Raw genomic sequence first — 19,711 nt, forward strand, 5'->3', positions numbered from 1 at the left:
CTTGTTTTTGTGTAATTTCTTTAATTCAATTTTTTTATTATAATTGAACTGAAGTTTAAAAATGAACTAATTTATTTTTATTTTAATAAAATAATGAATGATCAAACTGTTAGATATTATTAAACTTTTAATAAAATAATAATCATAAAGGTTATTTTTTTTATTTGTTTTAATGATAAAAATACCGCAAAATTTTAGATATCAAAACCATGAATTCAACTAAAATACTGAATTTAAGTGTTTCAACATATCGTGATATACAAAAATTCAATTAGTCCTATATAAATAAATGATTAAAAAATACGTATTTTGGTTAATAAACTATTGATTAATATTAATACACGAATAATTAATTAACTAATGTGAATGGGGTATCAAATAGAAAGTTAAATGTAAGAGGTAAGGTAATAAATAAATATCAAGAGGATTAAAGTTAATAAATTAAAAAGGTCTAAAATACAGGCTATGTCGCTCGAACACCTTTACATTAACCATTAGTGTAAAATCACACGTAATTTAGCTGTTTTTGTATCCTTTTATTTGGAATTACTGTTCTCTTTTGAACCCCTCTTTCTCTGTATATATAGTTTCAAATATATATAGAGAGATCATTTAGGTTTTTAGTTTTAAGAACTTTTAATTGTAATTATGAGAGGTTGATTAACCATTTTTATTGTGGAGGGCATTAATCATAGATATTATCATCTTCATTATTTTAATTTTAAAGAAATACATGAAACAGTTTCATTAAATRTTATATRAAACAATTTCATAACCATATATGAAACAAATTCATCAAAAAAAGTATTATATGAAACAATTTCACAAGATTAAACAATCTCATGAAAAAATTTCATAAGATTAAACAATGAAATCGACGTACGAGGATGGTTTGTACGATTTGTACAAATGAGGGTGGTTTTCATTTGATCGCTCCTATATATATAGGGGAGCGATCAAATGCAAACCACTCAATTTKTAYAAACCRTGCAAACCTCATTCAACCAATCATAATTTTTCATTTTGTTCATTTTTTTGTAATTATGAGAGGTTGATTAATCATTTTTATTGTGGAGAGTGTTAATCATAGATATTTATCATCTTCATTATTTTAATTTTTAGAGAAATACATGAAACAGTTCATTAATTTTAGAGAAATACATGAAACAGTTTCATTAAGTATTATATGAAACAATTTCACAACTATATATGAAACAACTTGATCAAAAAAAGTATTATATGAAACAATTTCACAAGATTAAACAATTTCATGAAAAAATTTCATAAGATTAAACAATGAAATCGACGGATGAAGGTGGTTTGCACGGTTTACACAAATGAGGGCGATTTTTATTTGATCACTCCTCTCTCTCTCTCTCTCTTTCTCTATATATATATATATATATATATATATTGTATCCTGTGGTGCTCTCTTTCGGTCGTAACGACGTGACCTTTAGCAGCACACACACACTTCTGGTTCATTTTTAGGAGGGGGAGGGGGGTTTCTAACTTGGAAAACTATTTATGAAAGAAATAGATCCCAACTACTATTTGTGACCATTCGTTGACAAATCCAAAAACCCAAATTTTAAATGTGTGTATGTAGGTAGCAAGGAAAAAAGAAATCAATTCATTGCTGTTGAGGTATCCAAAAACCCAGTCGGAAATAAAATCGTTGCCACTGGGTTTCAATCAATCATTGAGTTTGGATTGAGCATTCATCAAGTTTTGACAAAGATAAAAGAGATTATGGTTTCGATTGCAGAGGTGCATTAGTAGCGAATTCGAACAAAATGCAGGATTGTGAAATATTTTGGTGTGATTATTTAGGATTTTCATTTTCAAAGTTGAAGAAATGGAGATGAATATTTGATTTTGAAGTTAAAAAAGATTGTTCTAGGATTTTGATTGTGAAATTGAAGTCAATATAGGTAGGTTTTCATTTTGTTAAAAAGGGATCACAATGATAGAAGAACATGAGTAATTTCAGACATTAGACAAACAGTTTGACTGATTCAAAATTCAGACTTTAACATCACCTTTTATAAATCAGAAGTAAAATAAGACTTCAGATTTCAACATCTTTTAAAAAACAAACGTCACCTTAAGTTCTTAGAAACCTCATCTTACAATTAATCCATTTTCAAAAAAGTAAAATTAATATATATTAAACTTTTCGACTTAATTTCACATTTTGCACAGGTACACCGCTATGTTAAAAAAAATCTACCATTAAAACTAAAATATTACATCTTTAATTTTAAATTGTTATAAAAAATTTGAATTTAGCAAATTATACTTCTAAAATGAAAATAAAAAAATATTTAATTTGACGCCCAAACCGATATATTTTTTTAGAAATTTTTAACAAATCTTCAAATGAGCAAAATATTTTCAATCACGTGTAATTTTTATTCTCTTCGAACATAAATTTGAATTTTTGTTTCTAATAAGAAGTTTAATTAATATTCTATTTTTGGTTTGCAATAAAACTTTATATTTGTCGTATTACATGTATACATAATTACTATATTAAAAAATATTTGGTAAAATCAAGTAAAATAACTTGTATTTTTTTATCAATTTAATATTTTAAATTCAAGCTGCTTTATTATAATATACGTATAACTTCTTAAAACTCCATAAACTTTATAGTAGTGGTGCTCAAAAACCCGACTAATCCGGCCAACTCAACCTAACCCAACACGAGATAACGCAACTTGAAGCAACCCGATGTTTATTCAAGTTGTAAAATTTTCAAACCGCAGGTATTGAATTTGAATTGGGTTACAATCAGTTGAACCCAATCCAACTCGATAAATCTGATGAACGTGATATCTTTTTATTTTTTGGATTAATATAGTTGTAAAATCTCTATTATTAATATGTACATTAGGCAATTACACCATCATCTTTATAAACATATATTTTCAATCTCTTCTTCATCTGATATCACTCATTCATATATATGTTCAGTAAATGTGAATATATATATATATATATATATATACACACAAATTGAGAAAAGTAGTCGATTGTGATATACTTAAGATTTAAGAAGTATGGATAAGTTATACCAACTGATTGATGATGAAAAATAATTACGAGTAGAGAAAACAACGTATTCAAGGTTAGGAGAATATTTTGATGTATCAAAGTATTAACACGATCAACTCGTACTGTTTGCGTTGGGTTGGGTTTCACTTTCGTTAAGGTTGGGTTGGGTTGTTCAAACGCCTTCAACCCGATCAACCTAAGTTAAACCATTTTATACATATTTAATTTGGTAATTAAAGAAATTATATGAGCAAATTATTCTCTTTAATTTGATACTGATGTCGATGTATTTATTTTCAGTTTTTTAATTATGTTTTCAAAACTTCGAACATGAATATGATCACATTTCGAGTATATTCATACTAATATTTTTACTGTACTCTAAGGAGGCATTCGGTTTATTTTAGGCAATGAGAATAAAGAATAGGCATTCGGTTTATTTTTTCATGATTTATTAATTTTAGAGAACATTATAAAGAATCTATATTGCTCCAACATATTTTTTATAATGTTTTCTAAAATTAATAAATCATGAAAAAACTTTAAGTTTAGAGAATTCTCTAAAACTTGATATAGAAAGAGAAAATATTATTTTATTCAATTCCACCAACGAAATTGAATTTAATGTTTTGAAACTTGATTAAATTCTCTAAGAATTTAATGTTTCGAAATTGAATAAATCTTAATCAATGTTTTACATTCCATTACATTGCACATATATACAACTATATATATATATATATATATATTTATATATATGTATGTATGTATCTTTAAAATTTAATAAAAATACGCGGAACACAAATTTCTTTGCTTCAATTTAGTACAATTTTTCTTCAATTTCATAATTAAAAAAATTATGCAATAATTTATTCAATCTGTTATTATATGTTATTAATTAAAGATTAAAATAATAAAATTAAAAAAATGTTATATAGTTTAGCAATTTATAATATAATTAATAAGATACTGAAATATATTTATACATGATTTTGATAAGTCGGTTTCAAACGAGAACAATAACTAATGTGAGTTTATGTTAAACTTACGTCTAACACACTCTTATATTCATTGTGTTCTGCAATCAGATATGATTTTAATATCAAATCATATGTTACTATATAATTTAGAATTTTAATAATTTAATCATTGAAATAAAATCAATGTTTATATTTATAAAAAGGGTAACAATAAGTAGATGATATTGCAATCGTTGGAATTGCTTATGTGGATGCTTTCACGATTCAACGGAATTAGGTGAATTACAAAAGCAGATAATGTGTGTTTTAAAATATGCATAATATTTAGCACTAGTTTAATTAATTTAAATGAATTTTTTATTGATGGTATATATTAATTAATGTTGCTTTGTTATTTTATTCATAGTTGTGCAATAAAAGAATTCGTATATATGTACTTTAATTGAAAAAAAGCACATACTTTTGATCATATTTTATTTTTATAATAATGTTTTGGACGTATAATATTCTATTTGTATTTGCATACAGAGTTTGATATCTAGAGTGCTGAGTTCCAATACATGTAAAATATAACATGATTTTCTTAATAAAGTTAGCAACTAGGTGATCAATCACCTGAGATGCCTTAATAGTGATCTTAAACAATTCAGCCCTGGCGAACACTGGACATTCTTGACATCGACTGTGATAGGGATGAAGTTTCAAATATCGGTGATACTAAAGGCAGGTTTTTTTTTTGAAGTATATAATAATTATATACGGCAAATGTAACAAATAAACTCACACACCCTCCTCACCTATGGTGATGTTTGAACCCCTGACCTCCTAGAAAGCTAAGGGCTACGATACCGCTAGGCCAAAGGCCTTTTGGTTACTAAAGGTGGGTTGGTAGGAGGGTTTGATTGTATCATACATGATGGTGAGAGAAGGGGAATTTTAGGAAAAATTATCGCTGATACAATGAAAGTCTTCTAGAAATCCGAGTTTATTTCATTGTCATAGAAAGATATTTATATAACAATTTACAAATTATTAACCATCTTCTCCCCTTCAATTCATTACCTCATCTACCACGACTGACATATATCACCTCTAAATCCTCAATATAAACTCACAAAGCTACGCCATAACATGGATGACATGGGCATCTCTCAAAGTCGAGGAGGTTCAAGGAATGTGCTCAAGAAATCCGAAACCTTTATTTTTCAACTGATATATATTTTGACATTATTCCCTCGAAAGAAAATTGAACCAAATTCGTTAAATAAAACTAAAGAAGTTGCTTCCAAATATGATTTGTAGGGTATTGGTTATGTAGTGTGTGTTTGTATATGTATGGAGAAGAGATCTTTTGCAAAATACGATATTTGTGTGTGTGTGTGTCTCTCTCTCTCTCTCACACACACACATACACACACACACACTCTCTCTCTCTCTCTCTCTATGTTTCTATGTGTATGGAGTCATTGGGATATATGTACCGAAGAAAAGATTTGTTCTTGTTTCTATATATTTCGGCCTTTTTTGAGAACCGTGTGTTTTGTAATATAAAACACATTATATTAAAAAGAATGGTAAATTATGAAATTAGTGGTTATTTGCAAATATTCTCTCTCTTTTTATTAACAATATAATCTAAAAACTGGAACTAGCCTAACAAATAACTTTAACACATTTTGAACACCAGATAACTTAACAAAAGTATCACCAAGTAACCCATTGTAATCACAAGTGAACACAATCTGAACATAAAAACAACAAAACCAAAAAAAAAAAAAAAAAAAAAAAACAACAACAACAACATACATGTTGTAAGGAATTGGATACACATTGTGAACAAAATCAATAATCAAGTTTGAACATCCGTCCAGTATCTCCGGTGAACCTAAAATCAAATATCTATAGTATGGCAATGTAAACAACTATCGGATATATTGCTTCAATTAAACGTTTTAACAACCTATTTTCTTATTTTTTTTTTACTTATTGTGATTACCTATTTTGTACACATCATAATCACCTTATGAACACAATATGACACAACAACATCAAGAACCAAAAAAAAAAAAAAAAATCTAAAGATCCCTAAGAGAATTATTTAAGAACCTCAATACTTATTGTGAACAATTAATTAATGTTTTATTTGAAGAGTTATCCATTTTTTATTTATAAAAGTTATAAGTTTCCTATTTATGGGGTATTAACTAAATGCATTTTTGAGTTGATTAAATTATCCTTACATTTATTTAGTAAATAACAAAATTATTTTAAATTAGTGGCTCATATCAGATCTCAAGGATCTCATAAATTATAAGGTTCTCATTTGATTAAACCCCCCCCCCTCTCTCTCTCTCTCTCTCTCTCTATATATATATATATATATATATATATATATATATGGGGTTTAAGGGAGAAAACCTCAAAAAAATGAAAAATTAAGGAACACACCGATAACCATTCATCTGGACAGTATGCATATGTACATACAAGTAACTGAAACTGTATTTTGGCTTTATGCATGTGTGCATGTTATGCACATATGCATATCAGACAAATTGTTTTCAAATGACTTGTATATACATGTACATATCATCTAGATAAACGGTAACCAGAATGTTTATCGATTTTTAATTAATAATTTTTCCTTGAACCTAACCTTATATATATATATATATACACGCATGTGTATAATGTGTGTGAGAGAGAATTTCTTTTTCTCTTGTTTTGTATTGAAGTGTGGAATGGATGTGAGGAGAAAAAAAAACATAACACACAGAATAAAAATAATAATGAATGTTGTATAAGGATAATAAAATACGATATGTTGTCTCCAATCTCTATGTCCTTTTCTGGTTTATTAATCATGTCATAACATATATATATATATATATATATATAGCCTTTTATTATAATCAGAAAATAAAGTAATGATTAAGTAGACAATATTCAACTTATTTATTAAATAAAAATTAATGTAACTTATATAGAGAACATCACAATGGTAAAGTTATATATATATATATGATTTTATACTTAAAATTACATTTAAAAAGACATATCATTCATACAATTTAAATAGGAGAACAATCAAATTAAATAAAGGGGAAAAGGTCAGGGGTGTAACTATATTTAGATACCTTAAAAAGGTAACTGATTAAACTTCCAATTAGGAATTCGACATCGACTCTCTACCTCTTATTTTATAGTTATTTGATCCACACAATTCAACATGAATCCCTTATAAATACGGACTCACACTCATAAACATAAATCATCGAACAAAGAAGCAATACGTGCTTCATTCATAATTACTGAGCCATACAATGGATAAACAACAGTTCTTCCTTTTCTTCTTTGCCTTTGGTTTTTTGGTCCCTGGTATGATAGCCAGGGCCTCCGCAAACGAAACAGCCGAGATGTTGGAATTAGCCGAGAAGGCCTCCGTGTACGTATTTAATTAATTTCCTTTTATTTACGTTACCGGTTTAAAATCCAGCAAAAACAATGGTGTTTTGTATATGAAATATAATAAGAAAAAAGTAATTGATATATGCATATGTATATTTTTCAGGCCTACAAGGAGGAGCCTAAGTGGCTGTGAACCAACGAACCCAATAGATAATTGCTGGAGGTGCAAACCTGATTGGGCAGATAACCGACAAGCAATGGCCCAATGTGTGAAAGGTTTTGGAACCGGAACCACCGGTGGTGCCGCCGGAGAAATCTATAAGGTCACGGATCCTTCCGACGATGACGTTGCGAATCCAAAGGAAGGAACTTTGCGTTGGGGGGTTACAAGACAAAGGCCAATCTGGGTGACCTTTGAGAAAGATATGTCGATCACTCTGAAACATGAGCTGGTGATTACTTCCGACACGACCATTGATGGCCGAGGTGCAAAGGTCGAGATTGCTAATGGTGCAGGTCTTTCCCTTTACCAGGTCAGCAATGTCATCATTCATGGTCTCCATATCCATGATATTAAAGAAACACCAGGTGCAACCATTGCAAGTGGAGAAGGGAAACCAGGACCAAGAGCAAAGGCTGATGGTGATGGTATCATGTGTTTTGGCTCTTCCAAGATTTGGATCGATCATTGCTCGTTGTCCGGAGGCCCAGATGGGCTTGTGGATGTCACCATGGGTAGCACTGGAGTGACCATTTCCAACTGCAAATTCAATGACCATGATAAAGTAAGGAAACTTGAATATAAAATTATCTTGAATTCAATGTACAACTACCTACATATACATATAGGTATATCTATCTATCTATCTATATTAACTTTGGAACATACATACATATATATGTATAGGTAATGTTGCTAGGGGCAGATGATTCGCATTCTGAAGATCAAGTTATGAAAGTTACAGTGGCATACAACAAATTTAGTACAGGATGTACTCAAAGAATGCCAAGGTGCCGATGGGGTTTCTTCCAGGTTGTTAACAACGATTATGATAAATGGGGAATGTATGCAATCGGTGGTACCTCCAAACCTACCATCCTTTCCCAAGGAAACCGATACGTGGCTCCCGATGATCCTAACAAGAAGCTGGTATGTGTGTGTATATATATATATATATAAACAAACTTCTATCATCATCATCATCATCATCATCATCATCATCATCATCATCATCATATATGATATATATGTATGGCAATGGGATGGATGTAATAATGGATATATGGTGTTTTAAAGGTGACAATGAGGCAACCAGACATCCCTGAGGCAGAGTGGAAGTCATGGAATTGGAGATCAACAGGTGATCTTTTCGAAAATGGAGCCGTGTTCATTGATTCTGGTGCTGATCCACAACTGACACCTGAACAGCAAGCCGGAATGATAGCACCGGAACCAGCCGCCTCTGTTCCAACGCTCACCAAAGACGCCGGATTTCTGACATGCTCGCCTGGAGCACCTTGTTAATTAATTAACCACCTCCATCATGCATGCTATCAAGCGGGTAGTTTGACCCATGCAACAATAATTAATTAGAGATTTGTTAGGATAAATAAATGTATATAATGATACGGAAATGCTATAACTTAGCTACCGTACTTGTACTGTTCCTTTTATTTTATCCAAGATGGATATATTCATGTGAAATAAAAAACCTAAAATTGATTAGAATTTTATCATGAATCTAATAATATATCGTTCCTTTTGTTATTCATCATGAATGTTATAATATAAATGTGTGATATATAATGAATAACACGTCTATATTCATCATTAATGTGTGATTCATGATGAACGTGTTATTCATAATAAATATTTATCCTGAAGAGAGATAAATGACATATTGTAATTAGTTTTAGGTTTCAAACAAAACTTTCTTTCATATATATATATATATATATAATGCAAACAAAACAATGAATTCGACAATTTTCATGGAACATATGACTTATTTGCAAAATATTTCTCCCCTGTATTGTGATAACTGGGTTGTGGTTAATGTTTTAGGGTTATTTTAGAATAAGTGGTGTTAGTTGAGGGGATTGTTTTGAAAATGCCTTATATTTTATTTCCTGTTTTTGAAAAGAAAAGATGGAAAATTTCGCAAGTTTTTTTGGTGTGTTCTCTGGTTCGAAGAAAGACAGAAGGAGAAGAGATTGATTCTATGCTCTGCTGAAATTTTGTTGCTGTTAAAACTTTCATCCTTTTATGATCATAAAATGAGTTTATTTTAAAAGTATTATTTGATTGGCTTTTGGTGAAGAAAACGTATGGTTTCATATTTGTGATTGGAAGGTGATTTTTTGCTATTAATTAGCATAATAAAATAACAATTGAATACAAATTATAGAAAGGTTAAAACCAATATCAACCATCTATCCGCTACCAAACATGGGGTTATTTCCTGCGGCAATATCCGTCGGAAATTAATATATCTAGAGGATTTCCGGCGGATATGGTCGCCGGAAAAAGTGGCGCCGGTGATTTATTTTCCGGCAGAGCCACCGGCGTATATTACCATTTTCCGGTATATATATAACTATTTCCAGCGGATTTTCGGCAGATCTTAATTTTAAAAAAATAATTAATTATCCGCCGGTAAATTGTTGTAATTAGATTTAAATACAAGATTAAAATAAGTAATTATGAAATTCGCCGGAAATCCGTCGGAAATTTCATCAGAATACATTTACCGGCGGAAGTCAATATAAGTTGACTTTTTTGTTGTCCCACGGAAATCCGCCGGTAAATTTCCGTCGGATTCCAGCCGCCGAAAAATGCGCCGGAAATAGTCTTTATTCTAGTAGTGGTCTAATCTAATGAATATTTGGTTTTATAAATATATAGATTGTTTCTTAATATGAGACGTTGATCATAATTAATAAACTATAATCATCTGCCATAAATATTCAAAATCATTTTTATGAACTTTTATCATTTGTATATCTTAATTGATTAGTTTGTATTATATAGAGAGAGAGAGAGAAAGCAGAAATTTCAAATAAAAACCAATTTAACATTGTGAGTCTTTCTATTTAGTCCAAAAATTCACATTAAATAGACTTTTTAGTTAAACCTGTTAATTAAGATGATGAGGGGTAAAAATGACATTCATTTCAATCATTGTCACATTTTATTATATATTTTTTTCTTTTATTTAATTAAAAACTTTTACCCACCTAATTGTTAAATTAAGGGGCTGTTTGGCAGTTGCTGAATGATTTAGTGCAAAATAGTTAAGTGGTCAGAATGATTAAGAGGGCCAGAATGGTTAAGTTCTGAATGAAATAATGTTGTTTGGTAACTGTTCTCTGAATAAGAGTAAATTACCATTTTAACCCTTTGTGCATAAACCCATAATTTCAACATACAGTGTGCATAAACCCATGAAATTGAAGTGCACATACAGCAGGCTTGTGAATCAATAACAATAAGGTATAATCAGGTTTGATAATCAATAACAATGGGTATAAGGTTCCTGAAATTTATGTTTGTTTCCTGGTATTTCAAGATCTGTTGTTTCAAGATACAGTATAACAATGGGCAGAATAATACCTGAGCGAGGAAAAGGATGGAGGCGACTGGAGATGAGCGGCGACTGGAGACGAGTGGCGACTGGAGACGAGTGGCGACTGGAGACGAGCGGCGACGTGGAGCGGCGACTTGCTGCGGCGATGAGGGGCGACGTGGAGCAGCGACTTGCAGCGGTGACGAGAGGCGGCGACGAGGGGCGACGTGGAGCGGCGACGTGCAGCGGTGACGAGAGGCGGCGACTTGCGGCGGCGACGAGGGGTGACATGGAGCGGCGACTTGCAGCGGTGACGAGAGGCGGCGACTTGCGGCAGCGACGAGGGGCGACGTGGAGCGGCGACGTGCAGCGGTGACTTGTGGCGGCGACGAGCGGCGACGTGCAGACCGGCGACGAGAGGGTGGGGGAGGGGCTTTGAAGACCGGCGACGAGAGGAAGGAGAGGGTGGGGGAGGAGCTGTGACTGTGAGCGACATGTGAGGAAGGAGGGTAAAATTGGAAAAAGAAGGATCTGAATGGTTGAGTGAACCCTTGGATGCAAAATGGTTAAGAGGGTGTTGTAACCATTAAGAGGCTTAATTTTTTTTGCCAAACACTCCTTACCTCTTACCGATTAAGAGGTTGGCTCTTAATGTAACCATTAAGAGCCAAACAAACAGCCCCTAAATTATCTTAAAAATTATTAATATTTTAATCAAACAAATTATATTAAAAAAAAATAAGAATTTCATTTTCTTCGATACTGGCATCCATCTCGATATAGTTTTTTAAAACCATTTTTAACATGAAATGCTATGTATGTGTAATATTCATTATAATTTTTATGTACATGCAGATGCGTACAACAGCTCAACATCACCAGTCTGTAACTCGACATCACCTTCTTCAAACTTTATTCAATGTCGTAAATACATAACATGGCATTGCGTTCTTCATCACCGTAATCCAACACCGATCAAGATCGATCGAGAACCCATCGAGACAGATCAACAACCTATCGAGACCGGTCGATAATCCATTCATTGACCTAGTGTGTTTATGCGTGTAAAACCATAACTTATCATCTTCATTTTCTATCAACAACCTATTGATTGATTTATTGCATGTTTATATGTATAAAACCATAACCTACTACTTTTAGTTTTTATCAACACAGATGTGAAACCCGTCTAAAACAACTAAGAAACCATCAAGACTGAATGAGACTAATTGAAAACCCACTTGTTGGTACTAACCGATAGATAAGGTCGTTCATAAAAGTGCCATGTGTAGTAATGTCTAGGTTATGTACTCATGTTTTGTTATTTAACTGTTTTAATGATTTGTCCTAATTAGGGACGGACCCAGAATTTTTTTTAAATAGACATCATTTGACCATAAAAAAAAATATAAGAATTTTTTTTCAAACGGTGGTACCGTTTGACTAAGAAAATGACCCTAACACGATTCGAACTTGGGTGTGGGGTGGAATAAAAGCCTTGCAAACCAACTCTACCAAATAAAACTTGTTCTCATTGTAGTTTCAAAATACATACGGAGGCACACAACAAAATAATACGGTTGCACCGTTCACGAAACCTAAATTTTTTACCCTTCGGCGGAGAAACGATACGGTGGCACGTGCCACCCATGGCACTTAACTAGGTCCGCCTATGTCTTCAAATGAGAAACCTAAATATTTTGACAACTTAGGAACCAACTATTCGTGATGAATAATGAAAATCATGCTGGATAATACTCATGAATATTTTGGGCTATTCATTATGAATAACTTATTTAATGGTTGGTTCCTAACTTCTCATATATTTATTTCCCATTCTCATTTGAACTTAATCTTGTATTTTGAACAACAACTCCTTAGCCTAAACAAAGCCCTTTAAAGGTAGAATTAGGAGTTGAAGCCATGCATTAAATGCTCCGCCACGAAGCAAGCTCTCCCGATACGACAGATGCGGAAGTGAGGCTCCCGAGAAAGCTATTTCAGCCTTCCGAACAGTTAAGGGCAATTCCTACGTCCTTCATCGGTCTGAAGAAAAGAAGAGAGGAGGAAAGTGGTTCGACCGAATTGGTACGAAAGTTGTAACATGAAAAAACCAAAAAACTTATTGCCCACTTCCTACAATCCGGCCCCCCTATAGGATTAAGTTTAGCAAACAACCAGTGAATGTGGGTGACAAGAAGTGAAGATTTTTTTACGGACTTGGTGCTCATAAATGCAATTGTAACCCAAAAGTCGGGCTAGGCAAGGCACTCCTGGTGCTTTGTGCGCCCATGCCGCTATCAAGAACGCCAAGGCAATTCGGGCCAAGGCTCTGTGCCTTGTGTCCGCACAACGCTTTCAAGAACGCCTAGTCTAGCCAAGCCAAGGCAAGCACGCCCGATGCTTGTCCCTGTATGACGCTATCAAGAACGCCTAAGCAAGTCGGCACAAGGCAAGCACGACCGGGGCCTAGTGCCCGCATGACGCTATCAAGAACACCAAGACAAGTCGGGCCTGAGAAAGCACGCCTGGTGCCTCGTGCCCACACGACGTTATCAAGAACACATAGGCAAGCTGGGCAAGGCCAAGCACGCCCGGTGCCTTGTGACCCCACGACCCTATCCATAATGCGTAGGCAAGCCGAACCAAGGCCAAGCACGTCTGGTGCCTTATGCCCGCACGACCATATCAAGAACGCCTAGGCAAGCCGAACCATGGCCAAACATGCCCGGTGCGTTGTGACCGCACAACCCTATCAAGAACTCCTTGGCAATCCGGGCCAAGGCCAATCTCGCCCGATGCCTTCTGACCGCATGATCAAACGGGCAGACTATTCCTGGTGTTGTGGCCGAGATTTCCCACATGAGGCACCCCTTGCCCGCATGCCGGGAGCCTGTTCCCGGCCCCAAAAATAACCCGTCCCAAGAACATGGGTTTTATGTCCCAACATTGTTCATATATGTTTCCGAAGGCTCACACAAAGTTTCGTCCAAATTCGTGCTCGTTTGATCATGAAATGGTCGTACATGCCTCCATCGGCGTTCCGGCTCCCCGGGCCCGACCCTGGGAAAATCCCGGGATGTAAAAGTACTTCTACTCATTCAGCGCATGTTTAAATATTTTATTGAGGTCTCATGCAAACTTTCGTGCAAAACCGGCTCCGTTTGATCGTGAAACGGACATAAACGCCCTCCCGAGGCGTCCCGCTCCACCCGGGCCAGCCCTCGGGAAAATCCAAACCCCAAATCCAGATTTTTTTTGTTGGAACCTTGATTTTTTATGTCCCCGAAGGCTCATGCAAAGTTTCGTCCAAAACCGACCTCGTTTGGGCCTCCTACGAAAATTATGTCCGACTCCATACGTTCAAATCAGCTCTGATAAAATTGTTGTGTATGCCTGAAATTCAATCCTGGACAGATGAGATATTCCACCATAACCCTTAGGAGCTCAACCACTATGCCACAACTATTGGTTCAATTTTTCTCTCTCTCCAGGATGTTGGCCGTCTATCCTAGATCTTCCCATTTCAAATAAGATCCCAAGATACAAAATGAGCAGCCGTTTTTCTCAAACATCCCCTTAGTGTTCGGATTCGATTTGGGTTCCTTTCATCTTTTTATTCTCATTTTTCTTGATTCTATAATCTATTTTGGGTTTCTTGGACCTAAAATCATTTTTCCTCATTGGCCACAATTGTTGGAAGGGTGTCCCAGACTATGCCTAGACTAAACCCGACAAACTGTGATTCGAATGAAATCAGCTCCGTTAAAATTGTTGTGTATGCCTGAAATTCAACCCTGGGCAGATGAAATATTCCTTCATATCCCTTAAGACCTCAACCACTATGCCACAACTATTGGTTCAATTTTTGCTCATTTTCGGGAGGGTCTCTCTTCTCATGCTGGAATCGTTCTTAGGAGTGGGTTGAGTTTCATTTTTGTCTCCTTTAATCTTCCTTTAGTTTAATTTTGGGTGGTCCTTCTTAATTAGGTTTTATGTTCGAAAAGTGGCTGTTATTTTGCCCTAGTATGTTGGTTTCGTTCTTTTTCTTGGTTTGGTGTTGATTTCCAATCAATTCTAGATCTGAAGCCGCCATCTAAATTTGCAACGGTATTAAAGAAAACGAATAGGGATCTACAACGGTGTTGAAGTCGCCTTCTGAAAAACCAGCCACATCCCCTTCAAGAGTAGAAGTATGTTCATAGATTTGAGGTTTTTTATTTTCCAAAATTACATTTGATTTCATGGGGTGAAATAACATATGAACGAAAATTGTTTGATTTTATGAGGTGAAATAACATATTTTATGACATTTTTATGTTTAAAAAAAAGGTCATATTGCTTACATCATAGGACATTATTTGAAAAAATATCTCATAAAAACAGGTATCCTATAAAAGATGTGTTCATAGAACATTTCCCAAAATTATCCTACAAGCTAGCTAAGACAATGTTTAATATTAAAAAAACATCATCAAAAATTTATTAAAATGTTTTAAAATGGCATATAAACTTAATACAACACATTTAGATAAGATATGACATTTTATTCTTTAATCCTATAAACTTAAGTCTTATAATATAGTCTTTCAGAACACTTAAAAATTATTGACATCATATAAATCCAATTTTATTATAATATCTGTAAACAAGTTTGACTTACTCTAAACTCAATTTCCCTATAACAAAACATGAAAATGAAGATTTTTAAAAACAAAATAGATTTCGGGGCCATTTACCAAACACTTATTCGGTAAGTATATATTGGTAAAATTTAATATTATTATTTACTTACCTTAGTCAACAGAAACGGCTTTCTATGCAACAATTTATCCGGTAAGAGCTGACCGTGGTAAGAGTCATTGCCCTCACTTACTTGGTAAGACTCTCACTCATTGTCTCGTTCAGTCGTTCTTACCATGTAAGATTTTTAGTTCTTACCATATTCATCCGGTAAGATAATATAACTTGGTAAATACTTACTCAAATAAGCATATGATAAACTGTCTTATTATTATTATTATTATTTTGCTTTTGAGAATAGAAAGGGAGTAAATGAAGTAGCATGTTCTTATGTCACCTAAACGTTATGCACCACCAACATCACAAAAATCATTACCTTTGATAAATTTATATGCTTAAAATGCAACTCAACCACATACTCCCTCCACGTATTATCCCACACCCACTCCACTCACATTCTCTTTGCTCATTACCCTTTTTATATGCACCAATAACCCCTCCACATTTCTCAACCTAACTAAACTACTTACACTCTAATGGCATCTACTACATCTTTTGCCTTTGCAACTCTATTCATTGCCTATTTGTTGGCTACACCGACTTTCTTCAGGGAAGTCGCTGCAGCGGGTGAGTGCGGTAGAATACCCATTCGATCTGCCGCACTTAGCTTGAGCCCGTGTTTAGGTGCCGGTGGGAATGCTAGGGCTAAGGTACCACCTATGTGTTGTACGAAAGTAAATGTTTTAATCAAGACTGCTCCGAAATGTCTTTGCGCAGTCTTGCTCTCACCATTGGCTCGAAAGGCTGGTATAAAGCCTGCAATCGCAATAAGCATCCCTAAGCGATGCAACAACAAAAATAGACCAGTCGGAAAGAAGTGTGGGAGTAAGTAAACATGTTATAACTATTATCAATTTGCATTCATATGCTTATGTATTTATTTGTTTTCTTGTTCATTGCAGGATATATTGTACCATGAAGACAGACATAATGAAAGTTACGATGGCATATATAAGTCCATGCTACAAATAAATTGTTTACGGTTGGATAAGAGTTGCTTTTTGTCATTGAGTAACCTCGGTGTTCCTTGATGGAAGCGAACGTGAATTTAGTTTCCCAATACTTGTAGCTTTTTCATATGTTGGACTCTTCGACATAACTTGAATAAAATCTTCGTGTTCTCTTCGATTGCATTCTATTTGAATACATCTCATTAAAAGTTTTTAAATGGTATATATGAATAGGGTGTAAATGGGCCTAGTCAAATTGAGTAGTAAGTCATTTGAACAGTGGCGGATCCAGGATTTTGGTCTAGTGGGGGCACCTTTAAGGTAGCTTAAACGTCCATAAAGTCGCCCGATGTGTTTTTAGCCTTATTCCACCATTCCAAGAGATTTTTGAAGTTTTTTGGATTATTTTTAGGGATTTTTTAAGGGTTTTTTTTATCAATTTCGAGGAACTTTTCAGTTTTTTGGTTGATTTCAAGATACTTTCTTTAGTTGGTGGGGGCCTAACAAGAAATTACGGAGGAAAACCATGGTAGAAAGTAAAAAAAACAACTTTTACCCTTAGAAAATTCATTTTTTTAAATTTTTTAATGGGGGCCTTTCCCCCCACCTTTTACAAGGTAGATCCGCCCCTGTTTGAACTCGACTCGAAAAAATATATCAGACTCAACCTCGAATATTTTTTTCGATATTTGAGCTCGAACTCAAGATTGGTTACCTCGTTTTATTTTGCTCAAGCTTGATGATTTTATTATTTTAATTATATAATGTGTAACATATAAGTATGTTTGACTCAAAAAAGTGTATAAACAAATGGCTCGGCTTAACTCAACTCGTAAAGCTTAATCGAGCTTTTAAACAAGTCGATTCGAACATTGTTGTTATGGAGTTCGACTCGTTAAGTTAAGCGAGCTTAATTTAAGTTGCTATATCTATCTATAAACAAAAAAAGTTCAGCAAATATGGTTATATTCATCACAGTAACTTTTGTATCCTGCTCGTAAGTTGCTAATTTTAATACCTCAAGAAAGAAACTAAAAGGGATTGTTGCCATACAAAATCGAAAATCGGGATCAATATGTATATCTGGTTTAAGGAGATATACCGATTGCATTTCACGCACCAACCATCCGTGTTTTACTTCTCATCACGAGCTGAGCCTCCTTCGACTGCCTTTGTTTTCTTGGCTTCTTCAACTCGTCTTTTCTCTAACTACTGCCATAGATTTTGACACAAAAAAATTAAAAAAGAGATTAAAAATGAATAATAATTGTAACAAGAGCAACCAAATAGACAACTGATACATAAAATATAAGCCTTTAGGCCACTACAAAGATGAAATATTGTATACTTTGAACTTAATGAGTTAAGATGTTTACCGAGTGATGGTAAACAAACGAAGAGGAGATGAACCAGATAAAAATCAAGCCTGAATATCAGAGAGACACAAATAAGTACACATACAATATTATATACTTCAAAAAAAAATACACAAACAATATCACTATATTTTGTGCGGAACCTGAAACACAAGACCGATGTTATTCATCATCTAATACCAGATGCTTTGATGAGAACAATTCATATTCTACATCATATAACATTCATAGTGAAAAGGTAATTGGAAAAGTAATCTTTCAATATCATTTACATAACTATATATACAAAGGAGATGCACAATTACAGGAGATAAATAAGGTAAATTACAACAATCATTGGCTAAACTATAATTGGAATATATGCTGAATTAATGATAATGGCTAACTAATTATGTATAACATTATTATTGCTAATACACCCCCGCAAGATGGAGGTTCCGTCAGAAATGCCAATCTTGGATCTTAAGTGCAAGAAAGGAGCCCGGGAGAGCGGTTTAGTGAGAGCATCCGCTAGTTGATCTTTAGTGTTGATATGATGAACTCGAAGAGTACCGGCAGCCACCTTTTCACGAACGAAATGATAATCTAAGGCCACATGCTTCATTCGTGAATGATACACTGGATTAGCACACAAATACGTAGCACCGGTATTATCGCAATAAAGGAGAGGTGAGACCGRTATTGAGATACCAAGCTCTTTGAGAAGATTTTCGACCCATGCAAGTTCGGCGGCGACATTTGCAAGCGCTTTATATTCAGCTTCGGTGGAGGAGCGCGAAACCGACTTTTGACGAGCAGACTTCCATGAGATAATATTGCCGCCAAGATAAATGACATAAGCAGTTGTGGAACGGCCAGCGGAGGACACACCCCCCCAATCAGAATCGGAGAAGGCAGTGAGCTCAAGAGGTGAGTGTTTGCGTAAGAAAAGCCCATGATAAATAGTTCCCTTGAGGTATCGTAGCAAGCGTTTGAGAGCCTGCCAATGTGTTTGAGTGGGTTGATGCATGAATTGAGACAGTTTATTTATCGCAAAGGAGATATCCGGACGAGTAAAGGCAAGATATTGCAGCGAACCTACAAGCTTTCGATATGGCGTCGGGTCAACTTTGGGTGTCCCGTCCTCAAGAGTTAACACCTGTGTGGAGCATAAAGGTGTCTGAACAACCTTTGCGCCATCCATTTTATGCATTGTTAGGAGATCATGGATGTGGCGGTGCTGCGAAAGGAACAGGCCATGCGTGGTGGGTATGAGTTCAACACCCAAAAAGTGACTAGGAGACCCTAAGTCTTTTAGAGAGAAGCGAGAGGAGAGGCGCTGAACAAAGGTATTGACAAACGCATCGTTGTTGCTTGTCAAGATTATGTCGTCGACATAGACTAAAAAATAACAAGTGACCCCATCGCGATTGTAGATAAAGAGCGAGGCATCCGCATGGGATTTGAGAAAACCAAACTCGACCAAGAAGGTGGTGAGAGCCATATACCAAGCACGTGGTGCTTGTTTGAGTCCGTATAGGGATCGACGGAGCTTGCACACGTGTGTCGGGAATTGTTGATTGACATAC

General features: G+C 34.5%; 2 protein-coding genes across 2 annotated transcripts; both read left to right on the forward strand.

Moving 5' to 3' along the window:
* The first annotated feature begins 7,363 nt into the window (after positions 1 to 7,363).
* On the forward strand, positions 7,364 to 8,973 carry LOC112528488 (pectate lyase 4-like). Its single transcript, XM_025139517.1, has 4 exons — positions 7,364 to 7,485; positions 7,612 to 8,233; positions 8,356 to 8,598; positions 8,746 to 8,973. The coding sequence occupies exons 1-4, from the start codon at positions 7,364 to 7,366 to the stop codon at positions 8,971 to 8,973; spliced, it is 1,215 nt and encodes a 404-aa protein (XP_024995285.1).
* Positions 8,974 to 16,267: 7,294 nt separating this feature from the next.
* LOC112528309 (non-specific lipid-transfer protein 4-like) lies at positions 16,268 to 16,950 on the forward strand. The gene is made up of 2 exons (XM_025139310.1): positions 16,268 to 16,642; positions 16,720 to 16,950. The coding sequence occupies exons 1-2, from the start codon at positions 16,294 to 16,296 to the stop codon at positions 16,734 to 16,736; spliced, it is 366 nt and encodes a 121-aa protein (XP_024995078.1). The 5' UTR covers positions 16,268 to 16,293; the 3' UTR covers positions 16,737 to 16,950.
* Positions 16,951 to 19,711: the final 2,761 nt, after the last annotated feature.

The sequence above is a fragment of the Cynara cardunculus genome (assembly GCF_001531365.2).
Source record: "Cynara cardunculus var. scolymus isolate 2C chromosome LG 15, CcrdV1, whole genome shotgun sequence".
In the NCBI taxonomy this organism is placed as follows: domain Eukaryota; kingdom Viridiplantae; phylum Streptophyta; class Magnoliopsida; order Asterales; family Asteraceae; genus Cynara; species Cynara cardunculus.

Excerpts from the sequence above, each read along its gene's own strand:
- LOC112528488 (XM_025139517.1), top strand. The coding sequence starts at position 7,364 with ATGGATAAACAACAGTTCTTCCTTTTCTTCTTTGCCTTTGGTTTTTTG. Across the intron at positions 7,486-7,611 it reads TTAGCCGAGAAGGCCTCCGT|GCCTACAAGGAGGAGCCTAA; the intron begins GTACGTATTTAA and ends TATATTTTTCAG. Across the intron at positions 8,599-8,745 it reads ATGATCCTAACAAGAAGCTG|GTGACAATGAGGCAACCAGA; the intron begins GTATGTGTGTGT and ends GGTGTTTTAAAG.
- LOC112528309 (XM_025139310.1), top strand. The coding sequence starts at position 16,294 with ATGGCATCTACTACATCTTTTGCCTTTGCAACTCTATTCATTGCCTAT.